Source organism: Nelumbo lutea, chromosome 2 (genome assembly GCF_056320005.1).
Source record: "Nelumbo lutea isolate HS-2025 chromosome 2, American lotus-T2T, whole genome shotgun sequence".
Lineage (NCBI taxonomy): Eukaryota > Viridiplantae > Streptophyta > Magnoliopsida > Proteales > Nelumbonaceae > Nelumbo > Nelumbo lutea.
The window spans coordinates 49,027,373-49,052,386 of record NC_142685.1 but is presented as its reverse complement, the minus strand read 5'-3'; the positions used below and the strand labels follow the sequence as shown (position 1 = coordinate 49,052,386).

The 25,014-nt window shown below is 42.0% G+C and overlaps 1 protein-coding gene and 1 pseudogene across 1 annotated transcript; both read right to left on the bottom strand.

The window, feature by feature from the left end:
- Window positions 1-4,701: 4,701 nt before the first annotated feature.
- LOC148870514 (cationic peroxidase 1-like) lies at window positions 4,702-7,136 on the bottom strand. Its single transcript, XM_088971887.1, has 4 exons — window positions 6,780-7,136; window positions 5,749-5,940; window positions 5,481-5,646; window positions 4,702-5,265 (listed from the first exon to the last, which is right to left on the bottom strand). Exons 1-4 carry the CDS (start codon window positions 7,011-7,013, stop codon window positions 4,880-4,882), a joined length of 978 nt encoding a protein of 325 aa, XP_088828013.1. The 5' UTR covers window positions 7,014-7,136; the 3' UTR covers window positions 4,702-4,879.
- Window positions 7,137-15,151: 8,015 nt separating this feature from the next.
- Window positions 15,152-17,011, bottom strand: LOC148870513 (large ribosomal subunit protein uL11x-like; annotated as a pseudogene).
- Window positions 17,012-25,014: the final 8,003 nt, after the last annotated feature.

Sequence of the window (25,014 nt, the reverse complement as noted above, 5' to 3'; positions counted from 1 at the left end):
ATATAATTATAATATAAATTATATACATGTTGTAATATTTAAACAAAATATGTCTAAAATGGTAATTTCGGCAGGGTTTCTTTCAAAACCCTATCGAAATGAAATTTCACATTTGCTTGTCCCTTTCATTTCTTTTCATCGAAAGGCTGAGCATTAACCTCCGACGCCAAACAGTGAACTGTGATTCCGTGAATAGACAAAGACCGATGCGGAACAGAGAAAGAAAGGCCGACACCGTCCGTCCGTTCGTTTGTCATCAATCTCTCATGGTCAACGCCTCACCGTTTTTTCTCCTCACAGAGGCACAAAGTCAGTGAGTCACAGCACAGGTATGTTACTATGTATCATCATTCTCTCTCCACCATTGCTTATAGTTTCATACGATACCAATAGTGCCCATTTCTCCTTCATTTCTTCTGGAAAAACAAGGACCCCACCCCATTTTGATCATCCCCCATTCTAATTTTATTTAAAGAAAAATAATGGGGTTTCACCCTCTTTTTCTTGGTCATCCCTACATTTTTTCTTCTTATTCTTCTACATATTTTAGTTTATGATTCCATCACCATTTTAGCTCATTAATCTACAAAATGTAAATAAAAAAGTTGATAGTTAATAATTTACTATTTAAAAATTATGCACACTTGAAACTGGGGAAAAAAGTTGGTTGCTTTTAAGTTTTAATTTTTGGTTAGTTCAGTAATAGGGATATTATTTCTTTTTTTCAAAATACTTATTATAATTGGGTCCATTGGATTAGATCCTATTATCCCAAAAACCGAACAGTTCGATTCCGTATCCATAAATTTTGTTGTCGGTACAGGACTGATTCTATCAGATTCCAACCCAGAATCGACCCGTTGACAGCCCTATAATAGGTCTTGACTCCTAAACCACACACGCAAGACAACTTTTGATGCAAGCGTGCAAATAAGCCCAGATGGGTGGAGCTTTGTTGATTTCAGCTCGGGCCCGTCAATTTAGTTCGGATTTATCTCGGCTTAGCTCGCTAAACTCAATATGTTGCTTTTAGGTCCCTAGAAAACCAAATACATAAAGACATAACTTGAGGCCCCAACTAGAACATGTTAGCTATATTAAAAATAAATAAATAAATAAATAAACAGTAGATGTTAAAAAGAAAAGAAAGTAAACTCATATTGTAGGGAGCTTTTTTATATAACCTGACATAATCTGCCACGTGTGACCAATCTTAGCCATCCAAGCAGGGGCTCTCTAATGAATTTAATCCTTTAGTATATGCATCATGTCTATGCCCCATCTTTTATTAGTGCTTAACATTGGCCCTGACCTTTTTAAATGTTTTAATAATATCAAATTCATACAATGATACAAGAGAGAGAGAGAGAAAGAGCAATGTTCGACCACATGGCAAGGGTTCTGAGACTCAACTTCGACTCCTTAATAGTCACCAAGGCCAGAAGAACTGTGAGCATAACCAATTTCTCTCCTATAAGATTCTTTGATTAATCAACTGGCAATGAGAAACACAGAAGAACCTAAAACTTTTTCGAAATGCTATCCATAAAAAGATAAATAAATAAAAAATATTGGAAATGATAGTGCGATTAAAGAAGTCAATGTGACGGGTTATTTAGGCAACCATCCTACCTACGTATATTATATTGGAATAGGTTTAGCTCAACTCTAATCAGGTTCAGGTTATAGACTGCCATCTTGTTATGTGTTCGGATCAAGATTCAAGAGTCACTATCTCGACTGTCTGTTGGAACTTGTTATAAAGTTGGTATGCGTTTTATTCATTTTTTTCCCTTTCTTTTCTTCCACTCAACATTACTCAGGTTTATTCACTATTCATTTATTTATTTTCTTTGATTTGGTAGACGGTGATACTGTCAAACTGTCAATTGAAAATGGACAGCCCAGTAATGTTTAGGGCCTACATGGGCCTAGGTTTGTTACCATACCATAGCCTAGTAAAATTCAGCCTGCTTTGGCTAGATCTGTGGTCTACATTTCCTAAACATATTTGTTTGTCCTGATTTTCTACTGCATTTAAGGAACTGTGGATTTCCTAGTCCAAATCCTGACCTTGTTAACTGGGGCAGTACATAGCTATTATAACGGAGGCATCATTTTTTCTAAGGATAAGTAGAGTGCATTTCATCTCAGAAATCTTAAATTATAGCTCCCTTCCCCTTTTTTATAAATCACATCCTGTTCGTGAATTTGGCATCAATCTATGATAAAGATTCTCCCCACCTGTAAGTGGGGCTAAGGTTTTTAGGAGTAGAGTGAACAGTAAAAACCCCTTTTCTCTAACACAAAGTCTTGCCCTAAAATAAAATGCTACTTCTATCCCATCCCGTTAATTGTGGCTCATTCGCTTAATCAGAAGCTCCATCTGGTCGGACTTGTAATTTGAAGAATTTTCTAACTCGGTCCAAGTAAATACTGTAAAGACCAAAAGAAGCAGATGAAGGTGCTGTTTGGCAAGTCTTTTTTAAAAGATTTCTCGGTAAACCTGACAATCAAAAAACAATGTGACCTTTTGTATTAAGATCCTAGTAGCTTGAAGACCGTTTAAGACGCATCTTTTCACATGAAGATGAATTAAAAAAAAAAATTGAAAAACTCCATTTGAAATTTCTCAAAAATAGCCTAAAACGGGCTTCATGCAGCTTTCTATGGCTAGATCTTTTCCCAACCAAAGGAGAAAATATTTAAAGACAAGCTGACGGGCTTCTAAAAAACTAACAATTCGCACAAAAAAACATGCCAAATGGGGCCAAATTCCTACCTTTTATCCTTGTGAGCTTTCACTTGTAATTAGGGCTCAGTTTGATAGAAATACATACAAATACAAATTTATAGAATGCAAAACCTTATAATTTGTATTAACTGTCCGCTCTTGAAACTCGGCTGAGAATCCAAGATGAAGGGAAGCTTAAGACTTGGTGGGTGGAGGAATTTAGCATCCAGTTATAAATATCCATTATTCACCGAAGCACTATGAAGAAAATAAAGAACAAGTGCACTAGAAATGAAATTCTTTCCATGAGCAGATCTCTGTTTTTCTCAAGACAATAGGGGTCATTCAAATTTGAAAGATTTAGACCTCTGATATAACCTTAGCATGTAAACATTCACGCATTTGGAATGCATGAACGAACCGAAAAGAGGAGCAGGGAAAGATAATGAACAGTATATAAAAGGTAGTTTGAATATTTAAAAAACTTTAAACAGTTGGACAATAATCTTTTTCCAAGTTAAGTGATGCAATACTAACAGAGGGAGTTTTTATTGCAAACTGAAGTATAAGGGATCTTTGTCACTAACCCCATAGTACAAGAGGGGTCTTTATAATTTGAAATTAAGGCCCAAAAGTTGCACTTCTCGTTTAGAATCTCTAAAAAAATTCCACCAACAAAACTTGACTGGTTGGTGCTTCGTTTAACTAGTTGTAATAAAGCATTTTCGTCATCCAATAGCTTTTTCTGTTAAATGTTATGATCCATCAGAAGTGTTTTTTTTTTCTATTTTTTTCATTTTGTTTTTATACTTTTTTTTTGTAAAGTTAAAAATGTATTTATAAAGCTAAAATGTATTTATTTTTTATTTTTCATTTTTATCAATCAATTGTCCCATATTGGTTTTGATTTCAAAAGGCTAAATTTAATTCATAACAGTAAGAAAAAATATTACAAATAAACGTTTTTGTTTCTATTCTTAATTCATAAAATAATGAAGAAACTTGAATTGGATTTGTGCTAAATTTAGGACTTAATCCCCTGCACTTTTGCACTCGGACAGCGATGAAAATTAAAAACAGATCATGTAATCAACAGTACGTAGATGTGTCTCGTATTAATTTTTAGCGTGGATAATGAAAATCATATTTTCATTCGTCCCAAAATTTTCCCTTTTCTTCCTTTTTTTTTTTTTTTTTCTATTTGTTTGTTTGGAGATAGGATTAACTGAACGCTATGACTGTGTAGCGCGCTGTATAGAACCAATGATAAGGCCCCACGCAGGTCAAAAAAAACGTACGACCCACAGCCATTCAAGCTCTCACTAGCATGAACCATGGGGGTTTACCCTCAGCCATCGCATTAAACTAACCTGAATTAGGGACGCCAAAATATTCCAAGAATACTTGGTATATATGCAACGTATCATGACTTGGTGGGGTGGGTCAACAAAAAACCGAACCCAACTCGGGTCAAAGAATCAACACCTTAACCCAACCTTAAAACAAATATACTTGACCCTAACCTAACCCTATAGGGTTGGGTCAAGCCGGATTTACCATTTAACCCAATTCATTGACATCCCTAATTTGAACCTAGGGAGAAAGGGTGGAATTTCTCCAAGATAATGCCTTTGGCTGTGTTTGGTTGCAATGCGATTTTATTTAACTAATACAAATGTATGGGAGTGCAAATGAAAAAAATGTAAACTTTGATTTAATTTTGTTTTGAATTTAATTACTTTATTCTGTTTTAGGTCTTATTTTACTTCATTTGTTACTACAACCAAACGAATAAGGAAAATTTTGAAACAAAAATAAATTAAAATTTACACCCAAAACATTTGCACTGTCATAGTTTTGCATCAGTGGAAATAAATTTGCACTGCAACCAAACACAACCTTTAACAACGTTGAAAAACATGTCAAGAAAGAAATAGCTTAAATCCAGAGACCAAAACAAAAATATCTTTTTGATCAGTCATATATATATAGAACAAACAGTGAACAAGTTCACTTTAATGGACACCAATTGCACAACATTTATAAGCAGCAATCCCAATTTATTTTATTTTATTTCTTAGGCTACATCTGCAGCTTAAGTAACAGAGTAGACAAAACAGTGTGGAGTGTGATCGCCAGGACGGCTTAGTTGGTTTTCCTGCAATTGGTCCTTATTTCACCGTTACTGCCGGTGAGCGGGCTAATACTGCCCATCTTCACCATTGCGCTTGCAAAATCTGAAGAGAAGGTTGCGGAATTGCTGCTGTAAGAGCTAACTTGAGAGTCTGTGGAGCCACCATTGTAGAGCTGCTGATCCGAGTGTAAAAGTCCTTTGTTGTTCACCAAATTCTTGAAATAAGCATTATCAAAAGCTGTAGGACTTGTAGCGTCAAGGGGAGAGAGATTGCTGTCTCCACCAGTACTCGGACAGTTGGACTTCAATGATGTCGCCAATGAAGAATTTATATTAGTCTCGTTGTAGATGCGAGACCTGAAACTTGTGCACCTAGCTTGCCCTATGGTGTGAGCTCCTATGCATATATACAAACAAATTAAAACAGAAGAAGATATATGATATATAATTAATTAAGGAGAATTAATGATCAGATGGATTCATTCATGGCATGGATTGTACGTAGTACTCTGCTAATGGAAACAGAGCTTTTGACAACCACTTGAATTAATTCAGAAGGACAGATGAGATGAGAATCCAAATGCTCTTGGCATTTGTACTGGATTTACTTACCTGAAAGAGCGACCATTTCCTTGGCAGTAAGACCCTTTTCTGAGAAAGCGGATGTAAGGCCACTAAGATCCAAGGTTGGAGCAGGGATGTCCCTGTTGGCAGCACTTAGACTTGCTGTGGTCGCATCTCTTCTGCCCAACTGTACTGTCCATGAAGGCCCACCCAACTGAAACATCAAAACATGCAACACCATCGTTACCATGCAAAAATCACAAATTAGTGCTTATATATGATCGAGCAAAAGAAAGTGAGGGTTTTGGCTTGTTACAGCAACAACGGAATCCCGAGCTGCAACAGCAAGAATGTCTGCACAGGAAACAACACCGGGGCACACACTCTCCACTTTACTTTTAATGGTGTCGATCACATCAAACCCTCGCACTGAATTTGCATTTGCGGTTGCCGTCTTTTCCCCCGTGAAGCTCGAGGTATCGTCCAGCAGTATAGATCCATCGCATCCCTGTTTAAAACACACACATATATCGTTGAAGTTATCGTTTGGTTTCTCCTACCTGCTAAGTATTGTATATAAATCTCTCTCTCTCTCTCTCATATTACGGACATGTACATAGAATATTCTATGTAGAGGCCCGGGTGATTCCTCCTGTCTATCTGAAACAAAAAAAAGGGTGTTAAGGAATCTAGGGGCCGGTCGGGACAGAAATTGATCGGGATGATTTACATAGATGCATGCATGGCTCGGTCGAGTTCAAAAGGACGAAATTACTTTTCAATCTACAGTACCACACCGGGCCTATTATTTATGAATTGACTTGGGTCTGTAACTCGATGATGTACTATTGCTTTTAGCTAAAATAAATGAAAGAAGAAAGTAAGGGCTTGGTGTAGTGGGTGGTTGTCAAGACTTGTGCCCTGTTAATGTTGATGTATAGGATAAAAACCAGACAAATCGATTTCGCCTCAAAATGAACCCAATCTGTGTATGAATCCGCGTTTCCAGCAAGGAAATTAGAAGTTGCATGCATGCATGGTTGGCAGCTTTAGACTGGCCATTGATATTGGTTTTCCTTTGGGGCTTGATGAACATATATAGCTGGGTTTTTTCTATAACGAGAACGATGATGAAAGTAAATGCAGTGAAACCAAATGCTAAGTGATATAGGAAAGGACGAACCTCCTTTCGAACTGGGGAAAGTGTTGAAGACTCAGTATTGCAAAGAAAACTACGTACGTGCATGCATGGTATAAAGACTAACACAGAGAGAGAGAGAGAGAGAGACTCTCAAGAGTGGAAATGTTAAATTTAAATTAGTAGGTAAGAGCGAGGCATGGACTTGCATTGACGAAACAATCGTGGAAATGGAGACGGAGCAAGGAAGCGCCCATGCGCTTCTCTTTGGCAACAGCAGCGGTCACGCCAGACTTAATGGTGGAAAAGGCTTTGGGGCATGAAGTGTCGTAGTATGTGGAGGATAGCTGAGCGGATACCATCCCCACCGAGAGTACCAACATGGCAATTACCCACAATAAGCTTATAGAGCTGGAGGAGGGAGATGCAATTGCCACTGCCATGGACTTCACGTACACAACTACCCTGCAGTACCACTGATAAAATTATTTAGCCTTAGCTGCTTACTGCATGCCTTGGAAATGCTTTGGTGTTGGTCGACTCTCTGGACTCTGGACTCGATCCCTATTTATAATAATGCTTATGCTCATATATAGTGGGCGGTTTGTCCATTTCCTAGCTACTTTATTTGCTGCCATCATCAGCCAAAGGTCAAAAAACAAGAGTACAATTTGTAAAGGTTAACTAATCTGAATCCTCCCAGTCCCACTACTCTTTTGTTTAAGTGCCCGGTCGTATCTTTTCGTCTGCACCTACACCTACTGCTTTATTATTATTAGTTCGAAAATACCCTCACTCTTGACTGATAAATACAAAATCCCAAGGGCTTCGATCGTTTAATTACTCGATCCTTCTTCTATTTTCTTCGTTTAGATGAATGACATAGCCATTGGTTAATTTGAAAGAGAAGGTAGGAAAAGGAAGTTACTATACCTTTTTCTTTTAAGCCAAATACAGCCTTATGTGGACACAATCTCTTAGGCTATGTTTGGTTTGAAGGAAAAAGTTGAGAAAGAAAGAGAAAGATAAGAAATTCTATACAAAGTTTGTAAAGGTTTTCTTACCTTTTCCTACTTTTTCATTCAAACCAAACACAGCCTTAGTCTTTTAGGTAGGAGTGAACCCAATCATCTTTCATCTTGAATTTGTAAGAGGAATCAACGAAACCAGCAAGAAAGCCTCGACCATTCAAGCTTTGAGTGTTTAAGATTAGGTCTTAATTAGTGGTACAAGTAGTGAAATTTCGGTATTTCTTTAAAATGTCAATGGTGTTTAAACAGAGGAGCGTGTGAACGGAATCACCACTTGGGATCTCTCACTCTCGATTTGGTGGATTTTTGGTCAATATAATTAAAATCGGTAGAAAATGAATCTATCATCTGCTGCCTATTTAGCTTCTAAGCTATCATTTGGAACCTCCCCAAACTTATAACTGTTTGTCCAACGTCAACTAATTAGTAGAACTAAGAGGTAGAAGTGCAGTTTGGGTCGGGAAGGGTCGGGTCTGGATTGACTTGTTTATTACAAATGTCTACTTCATAACGTTTGAATGGTACAAAGAAACCAAGGAAAAAAACATGGAGGCCTAAATGACCTTGCGCACTAAGAAAGCCTTTTGATATACATTTGAAGAATCCCACTCTAGGAATGGCAACAGTGACCCTTTCCCACACATGAAAATGCAACTCTCCCCAACACCTAATACATTAATCCAAATTTTTAGAATCTAGAATCTACATCTAATTTCTCCTATTATTTTTTATTATATGCAATAAAATAATATTAACATAAATCAAAATTCTTAATTATTTAATTAAAACATGCAAACAATACATAAATTATCAATTATTCTTCAAATAAAATCCAAAATATTATTAAATTAAACACCTAATACATTAATCCATATTCATTCCAACAATACATAGATCCGGGAGGATTTGGTTTAGTCTAATACTGTACCCTACCTATATCTATATGGGTTATAACTTGTAAAATCCCCAAACCCATACCACCCCAAAATCTGTTTTTCAAGTAAAAGAACTCACCCCATCGAGATGGGTAGAGGTGGATATTTGGCGGGTTAGGGTAGAAATTGCCCTCCCTACCCCACACACTCCTTAAGCTTATGGTGATAGATATGGTTTGCCATTCCAGCGTCCAATCCGTGGTAATTTTAATTTCTACAATGAATTTGATTATTGAAAACTACTTCCTCCTGTCTACCATTCAAATCTTCCATTCTTTCACAAAGTGTTATCTACAGGGTATGTTTAATATCCAAGTATATATGTATATGTGTATCTGTGTGTGCGTGTGGACTGTGGACATAATAACGCTATTAAGATAGGCCAAGGACAGCTCGTACATTAGGCTCAACCACATAATAGCTCAGTTGGTCACTTTTAGTCTGTAGTAGAAATACAATTTGGTGAGGTTGGTAGGTGTTAGATTTCCGGTTGATACCTAGTTTGGATCTTACAAGCTTCTTCTTAATAAATTTCCCCTAATTAAATTAAATTAATACAGGGCAGATTAAATAGAGACTGTTTTCCAAAATATTCCAACATCTTTTTTGAAAAGCTTAATTCGATTCTATATTATAATCTTTAATCAGCCTAATTTTATTGACTTCTCATATTCCAATTAATTGTAACCTCGTATCTTGAATGATTTTTATCTTTCCGACTAATGGAAATTTATAATCAAAACTACTTTTTATAATTATTAAAATAATGAAGTTGGTAGGGGTTTGCTTTAACACTTTGCTAATCACAAATAAGGATAAAATTAGTGACAGTCACATAAAAAAAGAATTATTAATCGCAAATTTTGAGGAGCCATGAAGTTGAAATTCAAAAAAACGTTTTCTCCACACACACACAAAAAAAAATAAAAAAAATAAAAAAAAAGTTCAAGTGGTGGCTCCCCTAACCTTTTCTTCTTGAAATGTGAATAACTAATCCACTCCACAAATATTTTATCAAATATGCTTTATCCTTTTCTAGAAGAGTTGGACGAAAAGAAATTCAGCGTTGTGGACTGCTTTTAACTTTTGAGGGGGTTTGTAGAAAATGTGCAGTGAGGATTGAGACGTGAGAACTCTTTTGAAATTGAGGCACGCCTCCCTCTTCGGCTCTTCCTTCCTTTTTTTGACTTGTGTTCACCATCTGATTTTAATATTACCGTCAACTAGTCGACTTCTGAAGTCAATCGTTTGACGCGGCAAGGATCGGATCGGAGTTAACTGCGGAGAAAGATATTACAGTTATTGTTGTATTGGTCCTCAATCCTCATACTCAAAGTAGCTTTTATCTTATGGGTCATGTGTTGGGTCTGGGCCTCTCTGGACAGAAGATTTGTAGATGGGCCTAACATTGCCCCGTCCATGTTTAAATTATCGTGTACCAATCTCAACTAAAATTATGGATGTAATAACAATCACTATATTTATTATTTGGGCCAATACTTTGGAGCTTTCATTTTATAACTTGGAGAATATTTTCTCCGCCGTTCAATTATTGCGCAGTGCATCCAGATGGTTTTCTCCATTTTGAGGACTCTAAACTCCTTTTTAGTTGCATAAAATAAGATGTAGTAATAGGAAAATACAAAATGGCATCTTTTCTAATCTTTTTTAAATTACTTTCTGCAAAGAGGATCAAGGATGGACCTCTCATTCACGACATCCATGGTAACTTACCCATTTACATTTTCATATTGAACACCACTGTTTTATTTATGAGTATATAATCTAATGAAAGGGGCGGTCAGACCTAATTTTGAGCTTCTCCCATTCTCTTCTATCTCTCATCTCTCTCTTAGTTGAAACCTTTTCTCCTCTTTCTTTTCTTCTTTCTTTTATAGTTTTTATATCAAAACAAGTTGTCCAAACCTTTCTACTTGGTATCAAAGCAAGTTTAAACATTTCTTGAGTTGCTCCATCATGCATCCCTAGGTCGGCTGATTGCATGATAAGGTAAAGGGCAGATCGAAGACGTCAGGTAAGCCCAGTTTTTGGATTTTTTTTTTTTTGTGGAATTGCAATCCTTTGTAGCTGGTCTAGGGTTTTACACCAAAATTAGGAAGAACTGGAGAAGGGGGGAGAGTCCTGTTTTAGGAGTGTAGGACTCTTCAATTTTGACCTAGGAAGTGGTGCTCTAGTTTTCTAGGGTTCCTTGAGGTTTTCTGAAGGGGGCGGTTCAAGTCCCAACCTTTTTGGAGGTCTCTGGAGGGAGTGGCAGCCTCTTCTCTCTCTTCTCCCACTCCTGCGGAAAAGTGAATCTTTGGAGGGAGGGGCTTCTAGGGCTCTAGGAGGGTGTTTGAGGTTTCTAAAGGAGATAAATGCCTTCTTTTTCATCTCAAATTGATTTCTTTGTTGTGTTTGGACTGTTATTTCTTTGCTGAAATGGCCTCTGCTAGGGTTGATAGTGAAACTTGATGGATCAACCTATGGGATTGACACTGCTTTTATAGCACATGGGAATAAGAAATCTTCTAATAGTTGTAATTCTTCTATTAAAGGTGATTCTCTGGCATCTATGGTTGAGGAAAACATTCGACAACTAGTAACATCTACTATTGGCTTATCTAGTGAGTTCTCTGGTTATTGTTCCTCTCCTTCTCATGTTTGGATCATTGACTCTGGAGTTACCAACCATATAACAGGAGCCTACCCTAACCAACCAAGTCATTTGTTTACCTTCATTTTTACACAAATCAAACACAGCCCTAATGGTAATTTGCAGTTTACATGAAAGTGTGAACGACCCAGCATATCAGAGTTTGGAAGTTATTTTCAATTAATTTCATCATTCTTATCATGTGTTGCTGAATCTAGCTTTGACAAACGGCTTTACTTTGATGCCTAAATACAAATAACGTTTTTTTTTTTTTTATTTATTTCTGCTAGTGATGGGACTACTTCCCTTTCTTCTCATGAGCACCTTTTTGTTTTCAGTTCTTCTGGGAAATCAGAATCTTATGTGAGGTTGGTTATCTCTAGCAAATCATAAGCATGACCTTACAAGAAAAAGGAAATGTTAACCATATTCCTTTTTGATTGCTCATTTCTAAATTTGCCTCTCACTTAATAGCAGGGTTTTCGACTTTTCCCTCTATTTATGTTCTTATATGCATGGCAAAGTTGTATGCATGTAAAAAGTTGAAACATTATACTTATATTTTATAGTATTTTTTTTTTTAGTTTGAAATGCTAGCTAGATGAACAATTTCATTATCTCAGTGGGTAAATATCAGATCTTACAATGTTTTTCAAAAAGTCCGGGCATGTTGACCAAATTCATGGATAAGAGAGATGAAAGAGCTTTTCTAGCAACATAGTGGGCTGCTTAATTTCCTCTACGTGGGACTGAATTGACTGAGATAAGTGGTTCAGTAGAACCTACCAACAGAAGCTTTGTGATGATTAAATCGTCGCCTTCTGTAATGACATGTTTCAAAGGATAATTTACTAGCAAACTGCAATCCGTGATAAAAAGCCAAAGCTTCAACCTCCATTGTGGTGCAACTTAGCGTAGGAATTGCTCGTGAGAAGAGGTGTACACCATTGTGATCCCTGATCACAATTCTTGCTCCCGCCTATGAGTTCTTGTAGCTTCATCTACATTAATTTGCAGTGTTTGCTGGAGTTTCTAGTCTTTGATCACTCGGATTGCTCTGTAGAATTGATTCAACAAATTTCATTAATGGGCCTGAAACTCCAGCTGGTAACTGAAAGTGACAAATATAATGCTGATAGGTTGTTCAGATTCAGCTGGTAAATGTGGTATTTTCAAGAGCCATTGCTTGGTTTGACGATAAAACCATGGGCTGACAAGCTTTGATAACAGGGTTTCACTTTTAGGGGTGCAATTTCACTGTGTAAAAAATTGCCAAAGGTTAGGCTACTACCAGTCAACCTACTCTAGCCTATAGGCTATAACCTGCATCATCGTTGGTTAGTGGCCTTCTTGATCTTCCATTCAATGATGTTAAACTTGGAGCACAAAGAGAACCATTTTGTGACCGGGCCATAAGTTCAATGGTTCAACCATTCAACTCTTTTAAATTAAAATGAGAAAATTTTAAAAGTTAAAATAGTTCTAGACTTTTTTTAAAGATGTTTTACATAAAAGCAAGCGTAAAACAATAAATATTAGTGGGTATACCACATCATTAATAATAATCTAAATGGGGTTATTTTACTCATAAATGTTCATTATAGTTGCAATCTCTCTCTCTCTCATTCCTATGAAGAAAGGGTTTCTTGTAGATAAGGGCAATTTTTTGCCCTTAATATCAATAAAAAGTAATATTTTTATATAATAATTAAAATAGGATAAATTTTTTGAAAAAAAAAATCAAGAAAGGACACTACAGTTCATCTTCCTCCTCTGCTCTGTATTCATGCAAATAATCATAACATTCCGGTGCTCCACTGAACCCATTGCAATCCTCTAAGATCACCTTCATGAATGGCACAGATACTGCCAACATGGCCTTCCATGACAAATCGAAAGGAGTGCATGCCAAGTGAAAGAGGGTTTGTTTGCGGATTTGAGTCCAAAAGGCTTTGTCACGTAGGTAGAGTGTGACAGTGGCATTAGCCGCGATGTGTTCTAGCCATTCCTTTGTCTAGGCCATAGATAGATCAGACGACTCCCGCTCAAAGATTGACAGGTGTGCTCCGATTCTGATTTGATTGTGCGCCTCAGGATCGCGCTTTCGGCTTATCCCAAGAAGCTAGCTTGGCATTGTTTCGGGTTTCAATTGTCTCGTCCGCTATGGATGTAAAGTTCTGCTTCTGAGTTTTTACTTCTCAGAGACGACTGTCACTACTGTTGTAGGTTTTTAACAAGGAAGTGAGGGAGCGGTACTATTAGCTAAAAAATTTACCCTATTTTAATTATTATATAAAAATATTATTTTTTTTCTTTTTTATATTAAAGGCAAAAAGTTGCCTTTATCTGATATAATCCCATGAAAAAATGAAAAAAATAAAAACCCAATGCTTTTTTTTTTTTTTTTGTACAGAGGAAGAGAAAATAAACTCTACGACCAACAGGGGGTAGAACAACCCCACAAATCCTCAAGATGACATCTTTCAATGGATAACCTGTTCTCTCTAATGATATCACAGATTCATGGTGCCCCAAATTGTTTAAGGCCATTTTTGGGAGTGCTTAAGTTAATAATAAGTGATTAAAAACAAGTGTTTATTCGAATAAGCACTCATTTGCATTTGGCACCCAATTTTTCAAGTGCTTATTTTTTAAAATAAGCACTTATTTTATATTGGGTGTTTGATAGTCTTTTTTTCTAATAAGCACTTAAATAAGCATTTGTGACTATTTTGTCCTTCATTTTCTTTTATGAAAAACACTTTATAAAAGTATTTTTATAAAGTACTTTCATAAGAGTGTTTTTTGTAAAGTACTTTCATAAAAGTGCTTTTATAAAATTCAACTAGGGATAATTTTACAAGTAGTATTTTAAAATTCAACTATAGATATTTTGGAAGAAAAAAGTTGAATAAATGCTTATTGTATAAGCACTTTAAAAAAGCTCGGGCCTTATTTTTAAAATAAGCACTTATTTCAGGCTTATTTTCTAAATACCAATAAGTGCTTAATGGCCCAAATAAGCACTTATTTTTAAGCACTCCCAAGCACGGCCTAAATCTGATGTAGCTTCTTTTGGAATCAGCTAGGAGATGCTGAACTTAGAGTCCATTTGCCTTGTAGTCGAAATTGGAATCAAAATCTTTCATAATCGGAACTGGAATGGTCTATTTTTATAGCCTGTTTGGTTCAGACAAAAATGAAAATGAGAATTGAAATCAGTAGGAATGGGATTTCATTCCCAAGGGACAGGAAATTATCATTCCCTTAAATGAGGAAATGCCTGAGGAAATGCCATTCCAACTGGAATGAAATTGGGATTCTGATTCCACTCAATCAAACAATTAAACAAAATAATCCATTCTGATTCCAGACTCTATAGTGTTTTGAAACTGGCACAGATTCGGAACCACACTTCCCTTTAGCTTAACATAGAAATGGGTCAGCAGTTCAATGGTTATCCAATGATGAAAAGAGTAAAATATAAAAACCTCTCCTGAGTTTTATGACAATCATAATGTATGTTTTCACTTTAACAAAAACCTCTCGAAAAAACATACTTTTACCTCCCTCCCATCATCATTTCAGATAAAAAAGGATTATATAATACATTTATTTTTTGAAAATACCTTTGTTGCCCTTATATCTATCAACTCAAATATAAAATTAAAAAAATATCCAAAACACTATTCATCTTCTTCCCTCAATAACTGATAACCAAGGTGGCGAAGAAAACCCAGTAGGTCCTCCATCCTTCCATTCCCCCTCTCTCTACCTTTCTCTCTCCTCCATGCTTTATTCTTCTCTCTCCTCTCACTTTCTATTCTTTTTCAAAACCACATAATATTATCCAAACCCTAAATAATAAACATACAAATCGAGAGTGATCTAACAAATTCTTCAAATAATGTTTTCACCTATTTTAACTTCGGGACAATATTTTAGATAGAATAACAAAATTTCTAATCTTGCGGAATCTCAACATCACCATCAATGATCTCCTACTGCAGATCTTTCGAGTTCTTACCATCGACCATACAGCCGACGGAGACACAGGTGCTGAGAATTCCCTTCACAGTTCTAGACAAGTCTTTCACCATTGATTTAGGCCTCGTAATCCTAGCAATTTCGATAGCATCATCAACAGAAATGTTGTCTGGGTGCTTAATATTCTTGGTCTTGTTGTGGTCCCGCTCAGGCTCTTTGAGGGCCTTCATAATGAGAACGGCCGCCGACATTCTTCGGTTCTGTACAGTGAGTTTCATAGCCATTCTTTCGTTATCTCTTTGGCAATATCTTCTCCGACTTTCTTCGGAGAGAGACCGAGCGATCCAATCTTCAGAGTGAGTGAACTCGCCCAACCGACCTCACCACTAGTAACACGCACATAGACGTCGACGACTCTGGTTCTCAGTTCTTGAAAAGAAAAGGAACAGTGTTTTTGGAGGGTATTTTAATATTCAAATTATAGGCATAATGGCAAAATAGGCATTTAAAAAAAATGAATGCATAGATCGGCATTTCTCTCTAGGAAGGGAGGTACTTGCATGTTTTTTAAAAAATATAAGAGAGGTTTTTGTTAAAATTAAAACATAGGAAGTGATGGAGTGCGATCCACTCTATCCTAGCTATCAATGTTCTTGCCTCTGGAGCAAAAGGTGCCTGAAACGGGGAAGAAAGTGAGCAGTCTCCGGGGAGGAACCCGGTGAGAATGCTCCGAAGCTCAAGTTAGTATCTTCTCAAAGGCAAAATAAAAAACCAGATAGTGCAAAGTTATCATGTACCTCACTTCTTGGGGGGAAATGGACCTTTTATAACCACTTCGCACACTCACTCCCAAGCTTCTATCAGGTCGGGTATCATTACCTCTGCACTTCTGCCAGTTCAGGTGTCATCACCTCTGCTGGGGCAGATAACCGCCATTGCTCTCTTTGTCGGAGCCATCTCTGTAACTGGAGGTGGCGGTGGCAGGTGACCGTTGAAATGCAGCTGTCAAGCATCAGATCCTAAGTCAGTCAGGTTCGCCGCCTCAGGATACAGACTCCTTTGGTGTCAGGTACGGTTGTTTAGTTCGGCGGCCTGGAGACAAAGTGTTGGAGTGGTGTGCGAGGTGAAGTCTTGAGTTCGGATAGAAATGTGGCCCGAACTGCCCTGGGGTGGGCCAATTCGGGTTGTCGCCCTTTGCGCTTCTCGTAAGGCTCGGGATCAAAGGGAGAGTTCAAGCTCCTTTTGGGGAGCTCGAACTGCTGGTTCCTCCTCTTGGAGCTCGCGCCTTGAGCGTATTGTCGTGCCGAGTTGTTGCTCCTATTAGGTCACCCTTGGTTGCTTCCACGTGTTGGGTGGTTAAGAGGTCGGGCCAAATCTTCCTCCATCAATTGCCCCCCACTCTTCGCGCTAAGGGTCTTGCCCTGGCGCGGGGAGTTTGCAAGGTGATGGGTGGATTTGTCCAGTACTTCAAACTGGTTGACTGATGGTGCGACGTCTGCGTACATCAGGAGATTTATGGATTCCTCGAGTGCCAAAAAAGTCAAAAAACTTTCCAATCCGTCTTTAAATGCTGGGAGGCGTGACAGCGGGCATTATTTTTAATTCAAAAAATGCGCCACCTTTGCCTTCAAAGTCGAGAGATGTGACAGCGGGCGTTTATTTCAAATTTGAAAAACATGCCACTATTGCCTTCAATACCGGGAGACGTGACAGTCGGCGTTTATTTCAAATTTAAAAAACATGCCACTGCCGCCTTCAATGTTGAGAGACATGTGTCAGCACTGCTTTAGCTTCCAAAGACGTGCGGCCAGTCACGTCTCGGTCTTAGGAGGCATGCGGTCAGCTTGATTGTGGGCCGTTGAATTTGCCTCGATCAAAAACGTCGGTCTTCGGTCGCTGTGGGTATAAATAGTGGGGGACCCCCAATCGCTTTCCATCGTTGTTCTCCTGCGTCTGCTTCTTGAGCTCGCATCCAAGTTTTAGCTTGTGTCCGAGTTTTAGCTCGCGTCAACCTTCTGTAGTCCGTTTACTTTTTCCAGGTGAGTCAGTACTCTCTTCCTAGTTTTTCTTTCCTCCCGATGTCTAGCTCGGACAGCTTAGACAATTTCTTGAGGGGGTCAGATGCAAGTTCCATGAACCAAGCTGCACCCCCTGACAGCCTTAGTGAGCCCAAGGTAGATCTCGAGGAAGAGTTCAAACCCATAGGCTAAGTCGCCTCGGGTAGTTTGGCGTCCGCCTCCCGTCGAGGTCGGACGTTAGACAAGTTTGGGCCCACAACCATGACGCCTGAGGGGCTCCACTCCCTTATCACTCAGTTTAACCTGCCTGGGGAGTATACTTACTTTATACCCTCGTCGTCGAACTGCGCCTACCTTTCCACCCTCTCATCGTCGAGGTCATGAACCGCTTCGGCATCACCGTTGGTCAGCTCCACCCGAATTCCATCCTTAATTTGGTTGGGACTATCTCCCTCTTTTGCGAACACATTCTGCCTTTAAACCTAGAGATCTTCTCGCCCGAGGTTCAAGCTTTTACACGATCTTTCCAACAAGGTTCTGGTGTGGAAATGAGACTACTTTGGCGTACGAAGTGCAACGGGGTGGCCATTCCAAACTGGGTGGGGGTTGGCTGCCCCTGACCCTAGTGTTATGCTAGATAGGGAGATGGCGAAGGGCCTCCGGGAATGGGCCCGTCTCGGGATAAAATGCCACCTTTATCTGACGGAGGCCAAGCTCATCCAGGTCGGCTTGAGTTCGAGTAGGTTCCTTGCTTAGAGGCTTGCCTTTTGTTTTGCTTTCCGTTCTTTCATTTTTCTGATGTCGAGCTCTGTTTGCAAGTGTGATGGACATAGAAACGACTTGTGGTGGGAACCTGTCTCATTCCTTGAAGAGGAGAAAGCGAGTTGCCAAGCGGATTCATGCCAAACTACCCCGAGATGCAGAGCCTGAGGTACCGAGCTATCCGCTAGTGGATCTGCCCAAGGAGCTCGAGATGGCCCTTCCAGTACAAGAAGCAATAGGGCCCCTTACGCCGAGGCTGCTTATACCCGGGCTAGGCCTTCAGGCTCGGGAGGCCAAGGCGAGTTTAGGAGCGTGCTGTCTTTGAACCACGCTCTTCAAAAAAGTAAGGAGGCCGTTTACCTTAAGGAGGTCACGGCGTGGACCGAGTTCCCTTTGAACCACGTAGCCGGGCGTGCTACCTCTTATGCCATGGTGGTAAGTCAGTGACTTCTTGTCGGGCTCCTTGTCATTACCTTTCTCACTATTGCTCTTTTAACATTCTCGTTATTTTTCCTTTTGGTAGGTGAACTCCTCCATCCATGCCTTAGTGGCCCAAGCGGAAAGGAGCTCGAGGGGGCACGAGCTGCCGTAGAGGCTTCCCATGCTGCCGAAGTGGCTTCTCGCGCTGCACAGGCCAAGCTGGCGAGGTCTCAGAGAGACATCGAGGCCATGGGAGTGGTGGTGAAGCACATGGTGGACCTAAGGCTGGACCTACAACATCAGGTCGAATACCGTCAGGAGGATATTAGGGAGAGGACATAAATCTTTTCTCAGGACCTCGAGGATGCCAAGAAAAAGGCCGTTGAAGACTATATCGCCTCGCCGCGCTTTGATGACATGATGGTGGGCTCGTACAGAAGGGGTTTTAAACTGAGCCGTTGGATGATCAGGATCATGTACCCCGAGCTCGACATCAGCGCCATAACTACTTCGCGCATTACTCAGGAGACGGCCAACGCGGCTGATGTTGAACCAGATTCTAAGGATGAGGCAGTGCCTTCGGGTATCATTGAAGTGCCTTTCGAGAGTGAGGAAGATGTACCTTCGCTTCTGTTTTTTTTTTTTTGGAATGTAAACAAAGTATTTCGTAATGAAATGTTCTCTTTTTGGTTAAGTGTTGTTCTATCACCCTCTCTTTTTTTCGAACTGACTACATTGCCGAAATGACTATATGCCCGATCCATTTTCTGCCTGGGTTACTGTACTTGTGCGGCCTGTTTTGGTGTTAACACTTGGCCTCTAATGATGAGATGCCGAGGTCCTTATCAGCTCGCAGTTAGCACTTTGCTTGTCAGCTTGGTGTTAGCATTTTGCCTTTGCTTGCCCTTGTCGAGGTCCTTGTTAGCTCGGCATTCTAGCCCTTAGGCTCTGGTAGCGACTCCTAGTCCACTTCGCTTGGTGATTTATAGGTAGTATCGCCTCAAGTTAACGATGTTCCACGCTCGGGGTACTTGTTTGCCCTCTAACGTTTCAAGCTCGTATGCTCCCCCGAGCGCTCTCTTTACTCGGTAGGGGCCTTCCCAATTCGGTCCAAGTTTGCCCACATCGAGCTCGGATGCCATGATCTTATGGAGAACCAGGTCGCCAACGCGGAAGTTCCACTTTTTTTACTCTGGCATTGTAGTATCGAACTACTCTTTGCTAGTAAGCTACGGTTCGGATGTACGCGAGATCTCTTACCTCATTCAACAGATCGAGGTTGGTACATAGCTCGTCTTCGTTTGTCTGATCGTCGTACGCTTCTAGTCGTAGTGTAGGTACTTCGATCTCCGTCGGGATTACCGCTTCAGTGCCATAGGTGAGGATAAAGGGGGTCTCTCCCATGGCGGTTTTTTTTTGTAGTTTGGTGAGCCCATAGAACACTTGGTAGCTCGTCCGCCCACAACCCTTTAGCTTAGTCTAGTAGCACTTTCAGCCCGCAAAGGATAGCTCTATTCATAACTTCTGTTTGACCGTTTGCCTGTGGGTGTGTGACCGATGTGAAGTTTTGTTGAATCCCTATATCTTGGCACCATTCCCGAAATTTGATGTCTTCAAACTGCTTGCCAATGTCGGAGATTAGTACCCGAGATAACCCGAAGCGACATACTATGTTCTTCCAAAAGAAGTTCTATACATTTCGCGCTGTGACTGTTGCGAGAGGTTCAGCTTCTACCCACTTTGTGAAGTAATCTACCGCCACCACTAGGAACTTCCTCCCACCTGTTGCTGGTGGGAATGGCCCCAGGAGGTCGATGCCCCATTGCGCAATGGGCCATGGATTGGTGAGATACTTGAGGTCGGTGGCAGGCTGATGGTGGATATTGGCATGCCTCTGGCACTTGTCGCATTTTCTAACGAGCTCGATGGCTTCTGCCTTCATTGTTGGCCAGTAGTACCTTTGTCGAAGTGCCTTCTGGACAAGGAACCTACCCCCAAGTGTCCGCCGTACAGACCTTCATGATTATCATGGAGTACGAGCTCGACTTCGGCAGATCGCAAGCAACGCAGGTATGGGAGCGTGAAGGATCGTCGGTACAACCGTTCGTCTATTATGACAAATTTGGTTGCCTGGTGCTGCACCCTTCTGGCTGCATTGCGATCCGCAGGGAGGGTCTCATCTTGCAAGAAGCTCGCGAGTAGGTCGATCCAGCTCAACTCTGCTTCAAGGACGGGAGCGACCTCCTTTGCCCCCTCCCCCCCCCCCCCCGAGAATGCTAGGCTGAGGCAAGTCCTCTATGTACATGGTTCTCATGGCGTTGTGGCTGGTGCTAGTAACCGGGACAGGGCGTCGGCCTCAGTGTTCTCTGACCTCGGGATTTGCTTGATGAAGTGTGACTGGAAGTTGAGCAGAGCCTTCTTTAACTTTGCCAAGTAGGCGATCATAGTTAGCTTGTGTGCTTCGTATTCGCCCGTAACCTGGTTGACCACAAGCTGGGAATCGCTACAAATAACTATGCGTTTCGCTCTTACATCTTGCGCTAGGGCCAGCCTGGCTATCAATGCCTCGTACTTCGCCTCGTTGTTGGATGCCATGAACTCAAAGCGTAGTGTGTATTCCAATTTCGTGCCACCCGGGCCGCGCAGGACTATTCCAGCCCCGCTGCCCTAATGGTTCGAGGAGCCATCTACGTGAAGGATCTAGGGCTCCTCATCCCAGTTCGCGTTTGGCCTAACTAGGAGAGATGCCACCCTGGCTGCACTCGGCGATGAAATCTGCTAAGGCTTGGGCCTTAATAGCAGTTTGTGGCTTATACTGGATGTCGTACTCGCTGAGCTCGATGGCCCACTTCGTCAACCGACCGGAAACCTCGGGCTTGAGTAAGGCTTGCCTCAGAGGTTTGTCAGTCAAGACGATGACAGTGTGAGCCTGGAAATATGGGCGGAGCTTCCAAGCTGCAATAATCAGTGCGTATGCCAACTTTTCTATCTGCGGGTATCTCGTCTCTGCTCCCTACAAAATTTTACTAACATAATAGATGGGTCGTTGGACCCGATCTACTTCTTTTATTAGTACCGAACTGACCACCTTGTCGCTTGCCGAGAGGTACAGTTCTAAGACATCGCCCTCCTCAGGCCTGGTTAAGGCTAGCACACTAGTGAGGTATTTCTTTAGCTCGTCGAGCACGAGCTAGCAATCTCGAGTCCATTCGAACCCTTTGCCTTTAATTGCCTTAAAGAAAGGCAGGCAGCAGTTTGCCGACTTGGACATAAAGCGGCCCATGGCAGCTATGCGGCCATTTAACCTTTGGGCCTCCTTCAATTTCTGGGGTGATCTCATGTCTATGATTGCCTTAATTTTGTTCGGGTTGGCCTCAATGCCATGCCAATTAACAATGTACCCTAGGAACTTGCCCGAGGTGACACCGAAGGCACACTTGTTTGGGTTTAGTTTCATGCTAAATTGACGCAGAATTTGGAAAACATAGTGTAAGTCATGTATTAATTCATGCGAAAACGGTGTCTTGATGACCATGTCATCTACATAACATTCTATCTTCGTGCTAATTAAGGGCTAAAACAGTTTATTCACGAGTCTTTGGAAGGTCACCCCAGCATTTTTCAGTCCGAATGGCATGACCTTGTAATAGTACAGGCCGAACTCGGTTATGAAGGTGGTTTTCTCCTCGTCGAACTAGTCCATCCTGATTTGGTTGTAGCCCAAGTAGGCGTCCAAGAAGCTTAGCAACTCATGTCCCGAGGTTGCGTCCACTAGGCGATCAATTCTGGGGAGGGGGAGCAATATTTTGGGCAAGCTCGATTTAGGTCGGTGTAGTCAACGCACATGCGCCACTTGCCGTTTGCCTTTTTTTACCAGAACTGGGTTGGCTACCCAGCTCGGGTAATGAACTTCTCTTATGAAGTCTGCTGCGAGGAGCTTCTCGACCTACTCATCGACTGCCCTCCAGCGTTTTGGGGCTAAGTTGCGTCTCTTCTGTCTAATGGGTCTGACTATAGGGTCAGTATTAAGTTTGTGAGTTACAAAGCTAGGGTCAATACCGGGCATATCGGCCATGGACCATGCAAAAATATCTAAATTTTGAAGTAAGAAACTTACCAGATCGGATCGTAGAGGTTCCTGAACGGAAGTACCGATCTGTAGTGTCTGAGTTGGGTCCGCAGCTGAAGTTGGGATCGCGACCGTTTCTTCTGTGGGCGTAGCTCATTCTTCGCCTTGATCTATAGGCTACTCCAGTTCGAGGTCGTCGACTACCTTGGTTTTTCCCTTCAGGGTGGCAACATAGCACTTGCGGGACTCGAGTTGGTCGCCCCGCGCTACTCCCACATTGAAGTCTATAGGAAACTTCATTGCCAAGTAGTAAGTGGAGACCATTGCCCGTAGGACATGAGTGATTGGCCGCCCTGTTATGGCATTGTATGGGGAGGGGGTCACAACCACCAGAAAATCGTGGTTGAGTCTGACCGCACAGGGCCATGTGCCGACTTCCACAGGTGCTGTTATTTTTCCGAGGGGCCTGACTTCCTCTCCGGTAAAGCCCACCAGAGGAGTGTTTGCGGGCTTCAACTCGCTTCTCCGCAACTGAAGCTGGTCCAATGTAGACTTGAAGAGAATGTTCGCCGAGATGCCTGAATCAGCAAGCACGTGCCTGACTTCGAACTCGTTGATCCTTAGTTTTATGGCAAGCGCATCATTGTGGGGGTAGTGGACCCCTCGCACATCATCTTCCGCAAAGAAAATTGGTTCCTCCATCTTCGGTCTCTTCGGAGGGTTCTGCTCTTCTCGGGCAGCTTCACGAACTGATGCCCAGGCTGCTACCGAAGTACAACCTGCTACTACCGAACCTCCCACTATCACATGGATGGTTCCCCGAACTGGCCTCTCTTCTAGAGGCTGTCTTTACGACTATTCGGCCGGCCTGCTGCTGGACTCGGGAGCATCCTTACCGTGCTCCCCTTGCCGACCTGTACAAAATTTCTTAAGTACCCGCGACGGATGAGTCCATCTATCTCGTCGCAGAGATTATTACAATATTCGGTACTATGACCGTGGTCTCTATGGAAACTGTAGTACAAGTTTTTATTCCTCTTGTTTAGGTTCCCTTTTAGGCAAGGTGGCCACTTTACGTACGGGGAATCTTTGATCGTCATCAAGATCTCAGCTCGCTTCGTGTTTAAGGGTGTGTAGTCTGTCCGACCTGCCATGGGAGCTCGGAATGACTGGCTTGGTTTTGATGCCTAAGCTAGGTCCTTTCGGCTGTCTCCTCGATTGGGGAGTTCTTATCTCTTTCTTTTTTCAAACTCACCCCTAGTCCTTTGGTTGATCTCCTCTTTTCGCATGAACTTGTCCGCGAGCTTAAGGAACTCAGCAATGGTCGCGGGCTGGCTGGCCACTATGTGCCATTTGAACTCCTTGTGTGTCACCCCCATCTTGGCCACTGCGAGTTGAACTGCGGGGTCCAGGCATAGGATCTGTAGGCATGCATCGTTAAACCGCTTGATGTAGCTGCGGATGGGCTCCCCTTCCTTCTGACCATGTCAAGGAGGCTCTCCTCGGTTTGGCACAGCTTGCTGGTGACGAAGTGCGTGGTGAAGACCTGCACAAACTGGGCCCAACTCCTATTGACCCGGAGGCCAGGTTCCTGTACAAGGTGCGAGCCACTTCTCTGAAGGTGGTAGTGAAAGCTACGCACATACAGGACTCGCTGGCCCTAGCCAGGTGCATCTGGGACTGGAAGGCATCGATGTGGCCGTTGGGGTCATAGGACCCATCATACTTATTGAGTGGGGGGAGTTTGAAGTCTCTGGGCATAGGAACTGCAAGGAGTTCTGATGACAGGGGGTAGGGACTAAGAGGATAGGGGTAACCTTTACCTTGTCCGAGCTCGCTTCTTCACCTCGGAGCTCAGGTAGGACGCGGGTTGCAGTTCAGCAGCTTCGCCGGCAGCACCTCTATTGCTTGGATGGCCCGGCGTTGGCACTGCTTGCCTCAGTGCTCCCAAGCTTGATGGGCCTAGACTGCTGGGGGTAGTCCGTGGCTAAAGCGTTGAATTGGTTTTTGGTGTGCAGGGGCCCGTCCTAAGAGCGTCGAGGTGATGCTGACTTGATGGATCGGGTTTCTGGTCCCCCGGTGTGTGGCGAGGTGGGGGCAGCCACTCTTTCTCTCTCTTGTCGGGGGGTGAAGCTTGTTTTCTAGAGGGGCTCCAAGCTTGGGAGGCCTCCTGGTGGGGGCGCCCGACTTGAGGGGAGGGCTTGGCTCGCCTAACGGCGGGGTGCCGAGGTGGGAGCTGTGACTGAATTTGAGGCAGTTGGGGGAACTTCTGCTGGTAGTGGTATTGGGATACATGGTGCAGCATCTGCTGCTGGTAGATTTGATGTTGTTGAAGCTGCTGCATTTGGGCTTGGATGGCTCGCATGCCATGCACTAGGTCATCAAGATGGTTCTGGCTAGTTGCCGGGGGAACAATGGTTGGTTCAACAAAGGTGGTTCCAACAGAGGGAGGAAGGGGGACGTAAATGGCGGGAAGATTCACGGGCGCCACTGTTCGTGGCGCATTCAGGCTAGGGATCCCATCCACCGGAAGGGGGATGGCGAACTGTCCAATGCACACCACCAGGAC

Excerpts from the sequence above, each read along its gene's own strand:
- LOC148870514 (XM_088971887.1), bottom strand. The coding sequence starts at position 7,013 with ATGGCAGTGGCAATTGCATCTCCCTCCTCCAGCTCTATAAGCTTATTG. Across the intron at positions 5,941-6,779 it reads TCCACGATTGTTTCGTCAAT|GGATGCGATGGATCTATACT; the intron begins GCAAGTCCATGC and ends TGTTTTAAACAG. Across the intron at positions 5,266-5,480 it reads GGAAATGGTCGCTCTTTCAG|GAGCTCACACCATAGGGCAA; the intron begins GTAAGTAAATCC and ends ATATATGCATAG.